The sequence below is a fragment of the Prenolepis imparis genome, unplaced genomic scaffold, assembly GCF_030444845.1.
Source record: "Prenolepis imparis isolate NDT839.2.m4 unplaced genomic scaffold, iyPreImpa1.0 SCAF_12, whole genome shotgun sequence".
Lineage (NCBI taxonomy): Eukaryota > Metazoa > Arthropoda > Insecta > Hymenoptera > Formicidae > Prenolepis > Prenolepis imparis.
In genome coordinates, this window is record NW_028141170.1 from 6,316,851 (window position 1) to 6,329,979 (window position 13,129).

General features: G+C 35.2%; 1 protein-coding gene across 1 annotated transcript in view; it reads left to right on the top strand.

The window, feature by feature from the left end:
- LOC145943683 (uncharacterized) overlaps positions 1-9,906 on the top strand; it is a 46,234-nt gene extending 36,328 nt beyond the window's left edge. Inside the window, exon 5 of the mRNA XM_083051428.1 lies at positions 108-9,906. Within this exon, the coding sequence (XP_082907554.1) occupies positions 108-275 (168 nt within the window). The 3' untranslated portion in view covers positions 276-9,906. The remainder of the gene's footprint in view (positions 1-107) is intronic.
- The last annotated feature ends 3,223 nt before the right edge of the window (positions 9,907-13,129 follow it).

A 13,129-nucleotide genomic window follows, 5' to 3' on the forward strand; every position in this document is an offset into this window, starting at 1 on the left:
AATATGAAAAATCGTGTAAAATTCTTGCTTTCTCTTTCTCTCTCATCACCAATTTTATACGCTAGAGCAATGAATATCATATCGATCTGCTTGCCGCCCTGTTACAGCTGTACCTGACGTCGAACGTCTCGTCGAGCGACTTCAACATGGGTTACAGTATGACAGGCACGCTGGAACGCGGCTGCAAGAAGACCAACTCTTTCCAGATGACCCACTTCGCGGTGATACGGCGACGGGACTACGAGAAGGCGTACGAGGACCCGAATCCCACCTAGTGTCCGTCCACACCCACGCTTTCCGAGTGTGGGGACTGCGAGCATTACACATAGTTGGGAGGCAAAGGGCCGTCGGGAGGAGAGAAGGGGGACAAGATACACTTCCGCATGTATGTATCGCACGGGGAAGCGCTACATCCGCCGCTCCATAAATGCTGGCAAGAAGTCGCTCTTCGGCGCGAGATCGATCGCGAATTCCCGGAAATCCCGAAACTTCTGGCAGGTCGGTAAACGGCCTCCACGATATGACGGATTGCGATCTCTGATCGCGAATCGTCTGTGATCGAAAAATCTTTCTCCATTTGCAGAAATACTCGTGTAACATTAGATCGCTAAATTGCCTGTGTTGTATATTTTATTTATTACTTGCTTCTAAAAAAAACGTAGTAGAAAATAAGGCGTGGACAGAAAAATTGCAGATAGAAACAAGTAAGGTAAGAAAAAGTCAAAAGTATCTAAAGAGGATAAGAGACGCATGAGTAGAAAGGCAAACACTGCAATTAGAACGGAATCTATATTTCTCTTGTGTAAGACATCATAAGGAAGATAATCAAAATAGGGTGTGAAGGGAGAAAGCTTTAATTCGCGCAAAATCAACATTAGCTCGTGGTAATAAGAGATTACAGAGATGAAAGGCGAAAGAAAAATATCAAGATAGAGTAGATTGTAAGGAGAGAAGGATATCAAGAGCTTTAATTCTCGCAAAATAATAATATTCCTCTCACGCAAGATTTCTCTTCTACGAAAAATAAACCCTTCATAAAATCTCTCGGTAAACAAATTCTTTAGAGATAACAATATTCTGCTTATGCATTATGCATTAGACTTTTATTAATTTTTATTTTTGTTTACTGAAGCTTACGTCAAGATTCAATTAGCGGTCTAATGGATTACACTAGTATCTCTGTTATCTCGAATTCTCAAGGCACGTCATTTTTGCACGTCAACGAGTCCGAGATTAAACGTGACCTGACAGTGACCTGGAAAACGAAACAGCGGCATCACGCTTTGAGAAGGTAAGAAAGATCAAGATCGGAGCGTTATTATCGCGGAGAAACGAAATAATACCAAAGCTGAGCGTGTGACGGCCCTGTGCGACAGAGCCAAACGTCCAAAAATAGTCCTTAATTTAGATGGAATTAATTAGCTCTTAATGAAAATCGGCGAACGATGCGTATACCTATATAAGCGAGATTAAATTGATCGGGGAAATGCGGGAACTGTTTTACCAAAGTACTAGCACGTAAGTCACTTGCAACTTTCTGCCACGCGATAACCCGAGATCGCGGCAATGCAATCTCCTTCAATCTAACAAGGTACACTGCTTCTCATCGATTGACGCATCGATGGCTGCCGCCGCCGCCGCCGCCGCTTCCTCGAGATTAATAAGTGATTAGCGATTAAGGCTTTTTCTCGGTGAATTCACGGCGACTCAGCTGTTTAGGGTAGAATTATATAGTGCCAATACAAAGCCATCGTTGACGAGCACTGTACCTGACAATTGCTACAAGTCAGAGCGCAAGAACGCGCAACATTGAAAGCCTGAACCGGACACGAAACGATATTTCCAGTCCCATTTCACGATTAGACATGTAGACATATATGTAGAATCCGAAAGATGTTTAAAAGAAATCTACAGAATCGAGAAATTAAGATATAAAAAGAGAGAGAGATTAAAATGTTAGTTTTTGCGCATGACATATTGTCAATTGACTTTCTGACAAATTGCCCAATTTTTATACTCATTTAATTTTTCGTTACAATATAAATTCACATAAATAAAAAAAATAAATAATCAAAATATTTTATTAGCAATATATATATATATATATTATATTGCTCTGCCTCTTCGATATTTATCAAATATATACAAAATTTAGTTTGTCTCTTTAATTTTTGAATATATACAGATTAATTTCTCCGAAAAGATTAAGAATTCACTTGATTTATATACCTTCAGTTATATCAATTGCTTTATTCGATCGTATCTCTGCCCATGGACAGTTATTGCATGTCGAGTTTGATGGTTCGCCGGGGTAGAAAATTTCATATGCCGGGCCCCCGTGTCAGAACGCCGGTTATAAATATCGTTTCCCCGGTCCAGGCTTTATAAGCAGTATATAGCTATATAGCGTGTAGCCGGCTTACAAGGTATTTCAAAGCTTGTTACGCGCCCCTTTCTTTGAGCCATCGCCGACGGACGTCGCTCAAGGAAAGAAGAATGAGAGAATGAGAGCTTCGCTGCACTGACGCCGGACACAAAGCGAGAGATCTCTCTTATCTTACGTTACCTTACATACGGGATCGTCGTGAGCCGGTGCTGCAACGCATAACACGATACTTATTTTTGCTAAAGAGTAGAAAGTCGCTCACACCAGTCGCACGATGCATCCCGGTGAAATCGAAGTCAGTGCTCGCCGATCGTTCGTTCGGGACAAAAAAAAGTGGCTTTCCGCGAATCGGGAGAAAAAGGCAGAAAGAAGAGCCATCATTGATAAAATGTGAAAAAGAGATTCGCACAAAACGAGAGTCTTTCCATATTATATTCGTAGATACGAGATTAATTTGTGTTAGCGAGTAAAGTTACGAATTTATGTCGCGTTTAAACAATGTATTTAGATGATGTGATTATTGTTATTTTTATGTAGCCTTTTTCGTCAATATTCGGCAATATTGTCAATGTTATCGATGTTACATCACACGATTTGAATCGCTCTTCTGCGATACATAAAAGTTCTAACGACAAAAATATTTGTTTAAACAATGATGGGCACATTCCAAATATAAATTATCGAATATAAGTATTTATTCATATGTAGGAATTGAAATCAATTTGATTTAAAACGAGAAATATATATTTGAAATATTTATATCTTGATTTGTAAAATCAATTAAATATTTTATATGTAATTTTAATTAACGCATAAATGATTATTCTACATTAGTCATTTATGTATAATTCATATGCTTACGCAAATATTTTTTTCTATTTTAAATATCCTTTTTTTTGTCCATCTATGTACTTTATTGAAGGCACAATGAACGACGAACGAGCGGTCGAAAATTTTACTATAATAAACTCGTGCGTAATTTCCTTTTATAGTCCTCGATGAGAATCTAGTACCTTCTGCTTTTGCTCAAGGAATTATCTAATGCCAAATAAATACTACGTGCAATAGAGCGCAAGGAAGTTAAGTCGTTTGCATTTTGATATTAGAATATATGTTGTGTTGAGAGTTTCCTTATTTAACAAGTTTTCAAGGGATAAAGTAAAATGGATTTTTGAGCGTTAGGCAAAATTATTAGAGAGCGCTATTCTAGATTATTTATGTCGAAAACGCACTTTATGAATAATTATTAACGTGAGAAACTCGTCCAACTAATCCTTTTAGTATCAAATTCGAAATAAATGTCCTTAAAAATTTCTTTTCATTAATTCTATACATCTTCAAATTTCTTAAAATTTTAACAAATTTTAAAAGGAATATTTTGATGTATTTTAAATGCAAGTAATTTAATAAACATCGAAATACAAAGAAAAATAATATTTAAAGAATGAATCGATTTAGGATTTAATAAATTTATTAATCTTTAAAAATGTTTGAGTTGCATAATTTTTAAATTATTAAAGACACTTGATTTTCAATGTATGACAAATAATGAAAATTGATGTGCAATATACTGAAAGATCGTTGTGACTCATTGTTTTAATTTTTCTTTGGTTTATTAATATTGCCGACATGTTGATGTTTTTCTGGAATTAGCGTAAATAAAGGCAATCGAATCCAATGGGATTTCTCGAGCCTCTCATTCGAGTGGAATTAAATGTTACAGGGTTATAGCGTTGTTTCGCAATTCAAAATGTTGGGAAGGGTTTCTTTCAATAATTTTTATACGCGATACTAATCAACGCTCTGATAAAATTTTCAATTGCTGGAAAAAAGACTAATTTTGTAAATTGATGTTGCTCATAATATAGTAAACTCTCGTTAGCCTAAATCCTCCGCCACTTTGGATGCTTCTCTATTACGAGCCACTACTAGTTTCAAGTTGCTCCGAATTCGCTCTAACGAGAGTTTATTACACTCGTGCTTACCACTGTATATGTATATGTAGGGATTACGTTCCTTATTATACTACCCGCATTACTTGGATTGCGAAAGTCAAATAGAAAATCGATAAAATAAATGTACCGCTGCATGTACATATGGTATATATGGTGTGTATAAAAACCCTTACACATATATACACTCACATACACATACACGCATACAATAACAAGTTTAATAAGTATATGAAATTTTGCAAGATCCATAATCGTTGATGTTGTAGAACATTAGATTAGCACTCGTCAGATGCTTTTTTAGCCGATCTAGTCCTTAGATTTAGCACGGACCGCCCGTTATAGCTAGATTGTTTTTGTTGGTAGCAGCAATTTACACCAAAGGAATTACACCGAGAACACTCGCGCGAGTCCGTAGAGTAAAATACAGATTTTATGAATTTTTATCACAACGTCGATGAGCCGTTTTTATTTTCACAGCATCCTTGTTCCGAAGGATATTTCTCTAAAAAAAACCTAACGTTTCGTTCGATCCATCTTCCATCTTATAGATAATACTTGGCGAGAAGCCTCATTTCTGTTTTACGGTACATCCTAAATTCAACAACGGAATTTCCGGCGCCAAAGTTCAAAGGAAACGTCGACGTTTCGCTTAGCTTCTTTTTAAGATATATGACCGTCAGTTTATATGACCGCTCGACTTCGAAAAAAAACCGATATATAAGCGCAGAACTTGTTAAGATCTCCGGATAAATGTCGCAGATATATTCTTCTATACTACTTGTGTCGTTTACGACTGAAATTTCCGCTGGTTTTTAAATACTAGCAAAACACGGCAAATTTTTTACTGTCGCATCAAAGCGCAATGAAATGTTATCGAAAAATTTACTGGATTTTAGACTCCATATCAATTAACAAAAAAATTTAGAATCGATTTTCTTCAATAAAAAATGTCTCGAAACACAAAAGTTTTTCCAATCAAAAATTAAACATTATTTTATTAAATTGTAAGTCACTCGAACGATCAAATTTTCAATTAACTCATTTTTTTTAATATGCATTTAAAAATTATGGAAAAAGGCCCAATTAAATTTTCTTACTAAATTTTCATAGTATATGATTATACGAATTTGGTACATTCTGTAAAATGATTATTATTTTGACATATTATCGATATGTATTATTCAGTCCGTACTCGCTGCAAGAGTTCTCGATTTCTCCTTTGGCGGAATAATATTATCTTTTCGCCTAAAACGTTAGTGATCGTGTTTTCACTTTTCGGAGTAGTCTTCTATAGCCTTCTAGGATGATTTAAGTAAACACATACGTCCGATATCACGGTCCCTCCTAACTACTTAGCCGTAGCTAGACCCACTGATGCACGCTTCCTTCGAATCTAAAGAGGAATCACCTATCTTTGTCTTCGAGCTGCACAACGGGTCTCTAGTCTATCTTGTCGTGTCACGCTGCTTAATTGCATTCGAATCGTCTAAGATACATTTAAATGCGTTAATTTAACTTTTAGACATCTTTTAGATAGCTACATTTATTTATAATTCTGCAAATATATATCTTTTCAAAAATATTTAAGATCTCTTATACTTATAAGCCAAGGTATAAAATATTTCTTGGAGAAGAACTGTTTTTTTTATATTAAGGAATTTAATTTTATATCATTTTTAATACTAAAATTTGATTAATAAAGTATTTAAAAAAATTAATGACTCTGATATATCTTGTTTTTTTTAAATATATAAATTTATTAAAACTCATATACTTTGAAACTAAAAATGTGTATAATTATTTGAGAAATTTCAGTCGATATTAAATCATAATAAAGATTAATTATAATATAAAAATTTCATAGCGCCTTTAATCCTCCTTCAATATGATATTAAAGATATTGAGTATTCTTTCCCAAGACTTCAAATTTTATTTTACTAAGAAAGTGGAACCTCTTAAAATCGATCTCGGCGAATCGAATGCGGAATAGGCAGCGTGCCGTGTCCTATCTTCGAGATGTAGCGAAAGTATAAACGTAGAGAAGGCCAAGTAGTAATCGTAGCGAAGTCAATGGTCACCGTCTTTCGTCGTGTCTCATCGGCGCGTCGCGACGTCGTCGACGCTCCGCTTATTATCGTTCCTCTCCGAGAATCGATCTCGATATATATTTCCCGCACGTTCTTCTCTTTCTTTATCCTATCCCCGTTCTTCCCCGTTAGGACGTCAGTCTCGAATCTTTACCGCTCACATAAATGTCGATCGGCAAATTTTATTTTTTCTAGGCGGCAAAGATCCTCGACTCACGATCTCGCGGCCTCTAAATAGCGCACCGTGAAAGCGTCGCGACGCATCGGTGATGATTTTCGTTGGATGCGACAGTCGGATCTGATTGAAATTAGAGGATGATCGAAAAATAAAATGATTCGAGCAAAAACGTGTTTAATTCAGTATTTGTGAGATCCAGGTTATTAGACATCTCAAAAATAATTTTCAAAAAAGTTGAAATTATGAACTCTAATCTAAACATTTCAATTTGCGATGTTTAATATCATGATTGTTGTATTTTAAATATGATAAACTCGCAAAAGCAGGTAATGATAATTAAGCCAAGATAATTTCAATTTAAAATGAAAAAATAATGCTGTAATTCGTTGGCTCATGAATCGCGTGCATGAAAATAACTTCATTATTTATTGTGTACTCTATGTATTTGAATAGTATGCTAAAATCATTTTGAGATAATGAAATTCATATGTATACTGCAATATTATTTGTGGCGTTCTGATTTTGATCGTGTGCTTACATAGAATACGATCTTTACATTAAATTAATAATGTGCAAAATTAAGCAGTTACATTTTGCATCAATAAATACGAATAAATATCGCGTTTATTCATTTAACAAATATTCTCTTAGTCAGGATATTATGATATGATATGATAAATGATATGATCAATCAAAAATGCATATCTTCAATTTGATTTCATTAATTTTGTGCTGCTATAAATGATCGAGCGACTGTTGCATCCGTGTCTCGTTGTGTAATCGATGTGTAGTCATAGCAAATAGGGAAAATTAAAAAGAATGTATCCTTGTAACTGCTAAACGGATTATGATACTATATCTATCTTAAGAGGAAATAAAAGAAAGAAGAAAAATACGAACGAAAACATTCGTATTCAAAGCAATGGCTGTGATTCTCATTAATTAATCAATAAAAATCGGTTCATATTACATACGACACATTATATATATAAAATATATATATAGATATTATATATTATATATACATATATATAGGTTACGGCGATATATTTAGTGATAAAAGACATGATATTTTGCACTGTTGCGTTTCGCGTCTCCTTTCTTTTCTATATATCTCTCTTTTTTTTTTTTAATCGAAATTTATGGTCGCGCGCCTCTTCGCGACGACGGCGGCGGCTTTATTTTTTTATCTGGTGCTAAATCCTAGAGAGTACCAGCGCATGCGATTTCGTTGATCGAGACATCGATCAGTCCCTAGGCGTCGGATATCGAAGCCGGTAGAATTTCAACAGCGTAGACACACAAAAATGATCTGTAAAACGCTAGTCTGAAATACGAGGTGATATTTTACGCGTGATTCATGAATGAAAGCAGAGCAAAAATCCGCTACAAATGGTGGTTTCTAAAACTTGGTTTTTTTTTTTTTCGTTGTTGCGCGAACGCGAAAAGTTGGTTTGTACAATTGTAAATATAAGAATTTTATAATAATCATTTAAAGAATTACTAGCATAATTTTATCAATTTTTATAACGTATTTTTTATTCTGCTTTCAGAATTAGAAAATTGAAATCGTTGTAACATAGAAGCTAGAATTTTCACAATCGTTGAAAGCATGGAGCTGTTTTTATTCTCTATGTGTTTGTATATATGCACCGATATATCACGTTGTTAAAATATCGTCGTCTATTTCAAACTCCGTTCCGGATATTTTTTTGCGAACCGCAAAAAATACGAAACGTTTTCTCGTGTTTACAGCGCGCGAAATTGAACCTGGCGAAATTATATTGGTTTTAATCCTAGTATCGGGAATGATGTGGTTACTAGAATAACCGACGTTCGTGTGTCGGCGAACGATTGCTCACTGCTTTCGCGTTTGATTGAGAATCAAATCTCGGAATCAAAGCCGTTAACGCGATAGCTCCTAAGGTCTCTCTCTCTGCGAAGCCCATACCGTCAATGCGTAACGCACACACGATTCGTTTAACAAGTTACGTCTAATTAATCGATTAGGCCGTAGGCTTAACGAACGCGGTAACGCCGCGCGAGATTGTAGGTACGCGAGATGAAAGGGCGTTCAACAGTGGCTCTTTGACTAACGAATGTACACATTAATTACGCTACAAACACTACCAGCTGAATAAAGGGACTTTATAACAGACGATACTAATGTAAAATGCAATAAAAGTATTAATGTAAAAAAAAGTGGTAAAACAATTTTTCTTTAATAATCATATAATTATCATCTATCGCTTAAATTTAAATAATTTTTATAATATAAAATTTATTATTTATAAACCAATTTTAATTCCTGTTTGTATAAGACATAAGATATTTAATGGATACTTTTCTGAATAAATGTTTGGATGTTCTATTCTATGAATATTTATCTGCGTAATATAATATTTAATGCATACTATTTTGAACAAGCATAATTGGGATTTTATAAAATATGCTGACGTTTAATTAGTTGCATCATGTCTATACTCTTGCATTTACTTTTTGCAATACTGGTTGTAAAGTCTTTTCATTCGCATGTAATATCGTATATAATTGATATCAAAACGAACTGATAGCAGAAAGTGTCGCTTACGAAAACTATATTTTCTACGAACTGCGTTAAAAGATAAGCATATAATCGCACATTGTATTTTATTCTAGCCACTGTTGTCAGCACTGTTAATCGCGCGATACCACGCGCCCGAGAAGACGATCGAAGTTCCTTCGATTCTCCTCTGCGCATTTGCATTTGTAAAACGAGCGACAGAGATAATCAGTTAAGCGCGATTTCTTCGTTCCTCCGCTTGAGAGCGACATGAGTGAAATGCAGCAATATAAAATGAGATTTATGTATAATACATTGTGTTTTCATCATTTGTCTTTATATGGTGCTGTAGTCTAAAAAATTGTTATCAATTAAGAAGTAATGTCAACGAAATTTGTGATATTTTTTTTTAATTCTTGAATGATTAAAGATCTTTGCTGTGACCATGTAAATTTTTGTTGTTTTCAGTAAGTAATAATAATAATGTCTTAAAATGTACAAGCAAAATGGTACAGTTAGAAAAGTTTATTTCAAAAATATATTTTTAAAAATGATATATATATATATATATATATATATATATATATATATAATATAGAGCTGAAACGGATATATAAGTATTTTGCTGTCAGTAATGGAACGAAGAAAGCGCGAGTATTGGATGTATTTTCACTACAGTCCTGTCTACAGTCAATTCATTTTGTATCTATACTTAATCTATGTATCTATCGTCATAATTTATGCCGAATAAATGTTACATTTACGCATATCGAGACGACTTTTTATTTCCTCTCGCGATGTCCCTTTAAAAGAGCGGAAATCTATGTCGGAAAAAAATAGAAGTATGTAACTCGAGTGATATGGAGATAATTAGGATAGCGTGGCGAAATTATGTACACAGTGAGAAATGGAAATTGCGAGCTGAGAAGTTCGATGAAATTCGTTTAAGTTTAATTGACTACTGTTTCAAAACACTCACGAATAATGAAGGATAACTTCCCAGTTCCGATGGCAAGTTTGCCGGCGCGATAAGTAACTCTCCGTTGGAGAACTTTCCAAACGTAACCAACTTTATCTGTCAGAATTCACGGATCCTCCAGATCTCAGCAAATTAACACACACACACATACTTTGACCTATCTTTTCCTTCGATAAAATATAAATCCATTCATTTTCTAAATGTCTCATTATTCTAAATAATAATATAAAGTTATAATTAAAAAGTATATCAACGCAATATGACTCCAGCAGTGATAAACATATTTTATATTATGCAGACACTGTTGAAAATTATTTTAAATATTTTATAGTTATTTTATAGTTTCGTTTAAATTAATTATTTAAAAATTTATTTAAAAATTTATTTTTCATAAAATTTCGCTTCTAACGAGTCAATCTTTAAACTTTAGTCACGAATAAATTGTATGATAAAATGTTTAGTTACGATGGGTTAAGTATTTCAAAAATATATTAATATCTGAGAAAGGACATCTCGGAAGAGAATTAGAAAAAGTAGTATATGACAAGATTAAAGGTTAATCAATTATGAATTAACACTTTACACGATTACGAAATGATATCGGTATCCATCATTGTGAACGGATGAGCTGTCGCAGCGGCGATGCGAAACTGCTTCCGGTGTTGAAAAGTTTCTAAGTATTTCCGAAGCGTCTCGCTAACGGGTAACACATTTTCGATAGTAACGTCGCATCGGAGTTACTAAACTCGCCGAACTTCTCGATCGGTCGCGGTGCAGTCGGCGCCCGACAACGACATAAAATTCTCCGAAAGTTACCAAGAGTGTGAGGAAATTTGCCGCGAAGAGAGAAACTTATGATCGAGGATAGAGAACTAGCTTTATCCGGCAAAAATCCAATATTAACTTAACGAAAAGGAACGCGTGACGTTGCTATTAGTGTCCTTATTTTAGCACCGCTTTCTCTTTCTCTTGCAAAGCAGATTGAAATTAATTTGAATGTCAGAGAATTTAGCTCGTGCTTGACAGATATATTAAAAATATAAATATGGAGACGTGAGGACGCATTAAGAGGTACAAAGAAATCAATCAATCGCGTTCTCGTTGGAACGAATATTTTATGTAAAATTACGTAAGTTTATATTCCTGGCAAAATAATGTGATATAAATATTAATAAATGCGTGATTATATAATTCCGTAATGACTAATTGGAAAAATATCGATTTTATCTTATAAATCAATTTGCGTATTACGTTAATCATACATATATGTACGGCGTCCGCTTCGAAGCGACGAAATTGATGAGCGAGCGGCGTTTGAAAAACGCGAATAAAATATATGAAGAGAATGTATTCCGGTCACGCGCGTCCACGCGCCTCTAATCGTTCGGACGTTTTCGTAGCGGTGACGAAAAGCAAATTGGATTATAGATTAAACGTACGTACGGTGCCGTATACGTCGTAAATCAGCGATTCAGCACGCAATACCAAAAACATAAATCCGTCCGGAAACTCAACCGATGGGGAGATGAGGGGGGGAAGAATGGATGCGAAATCTACATAACGGCCCCCGAATTTCATCCGGGAGGAACTTTGCATACGCGAAGCCGTCGTGCGCCTTTCGCGAATCCATCGCGATAATGGGAAACGTTCATTTCGAAAAAAAGTCGAGCGTACGAGCGTGTCTAATGTCACAGCCGCCGACCATTCTTTCGGATTTACGTAGACGAATAGCAGCGGTTACGACTCACGTCGGCGATAATGGATTACGATTCCGCGCGCAAACGTTGGCGAGAGAATCGGGAAAGACATAGAAGAATGTCCGTTTCGAAAAAGTACAATGTTATATCGGTTTCGCGTCGTGTTTCCTCTCAATGAGAGATATTAATGTGAGCAACAACATGATTTTTTCAACCTTAAAGCCAAGTTTCGAAGCTTCTGGCAAAATATTAAAAATAACGTAGACGTGTGATTCTGCTTACAGTTGCCGAAGTATATAATTGAAAGTTATATTAAATAAACAACTCTATTTATCAAATAATGCATATTGTAAAGATAAAATAGAGAAACTCTCTATATATTTTATATAAAAAAATGTTAAATCGCATTTTTTAAATATACTATTCAGACCTTTGCGCCTAAAAATTTTCCGTAATCTCAGGGATGTTGCAAACGAAAATCGTAATCGATTCGGCGAGGCAGATTTGCGGTTAAATTTCCTACCGCGTCGTCTGGTATACGATGCCGATAAGATCATCGTTAAATCCGTAATGGGATCTTAACGTGGGTTCTATCGGCGTGAATTATAATTATTACGATGCAATCGTTTCGAGATAAGCCACAATTTAAGACATGGAAAACAGTACCCTGCTTTGCTAAACGTCATATAGATTCCATCCGCGGCGAAAAAGAATTCAAATTTGACAAGATCTTATATAAGCCGTCTCATTATTAATTAATTATTTTTTAGACATTCTCTTAGATGAACCTTAATTTATATATATATATAATAAGTATCAAAATGTTTGATTCAAATTTTGTTTAAGAGAAGATCGACTATAAATTGTAAGGATCCATAGATGAAAAACTACATGAATAAGCCGGGAAAAAATACGGTATATTTACCATCGATATCTGTACATCTCGCGTCGCGAGATGAGCGGAACGTGCGATTACCTGGGTGCAAATCTTTTCCGTATAGTCACTAGTATAAGGAAAATGTTCTCCGCGCACGAGAATGGAAAAGAGCGAGGGATGGGTTGTACAGCATCCAACTCGGTAATTGAACTGTCCAAGTACGAGATGGAAGCGCTTGGCAACACGGTTGCACGATAGGGATCAGTTAGTGAGATATTACGAAATTGCCCGCAGTATTGCAATACTTATCGGCGTGTCGCTCTCTCGCGCGCGCGTGCAAAGTCGTCCCGTGCCGTATAAATCACGTTCAATCTCTTTTGTGCCGAGGTTCACACACGAATGGAGAGACTCTTTCGATCAGGAGGGTG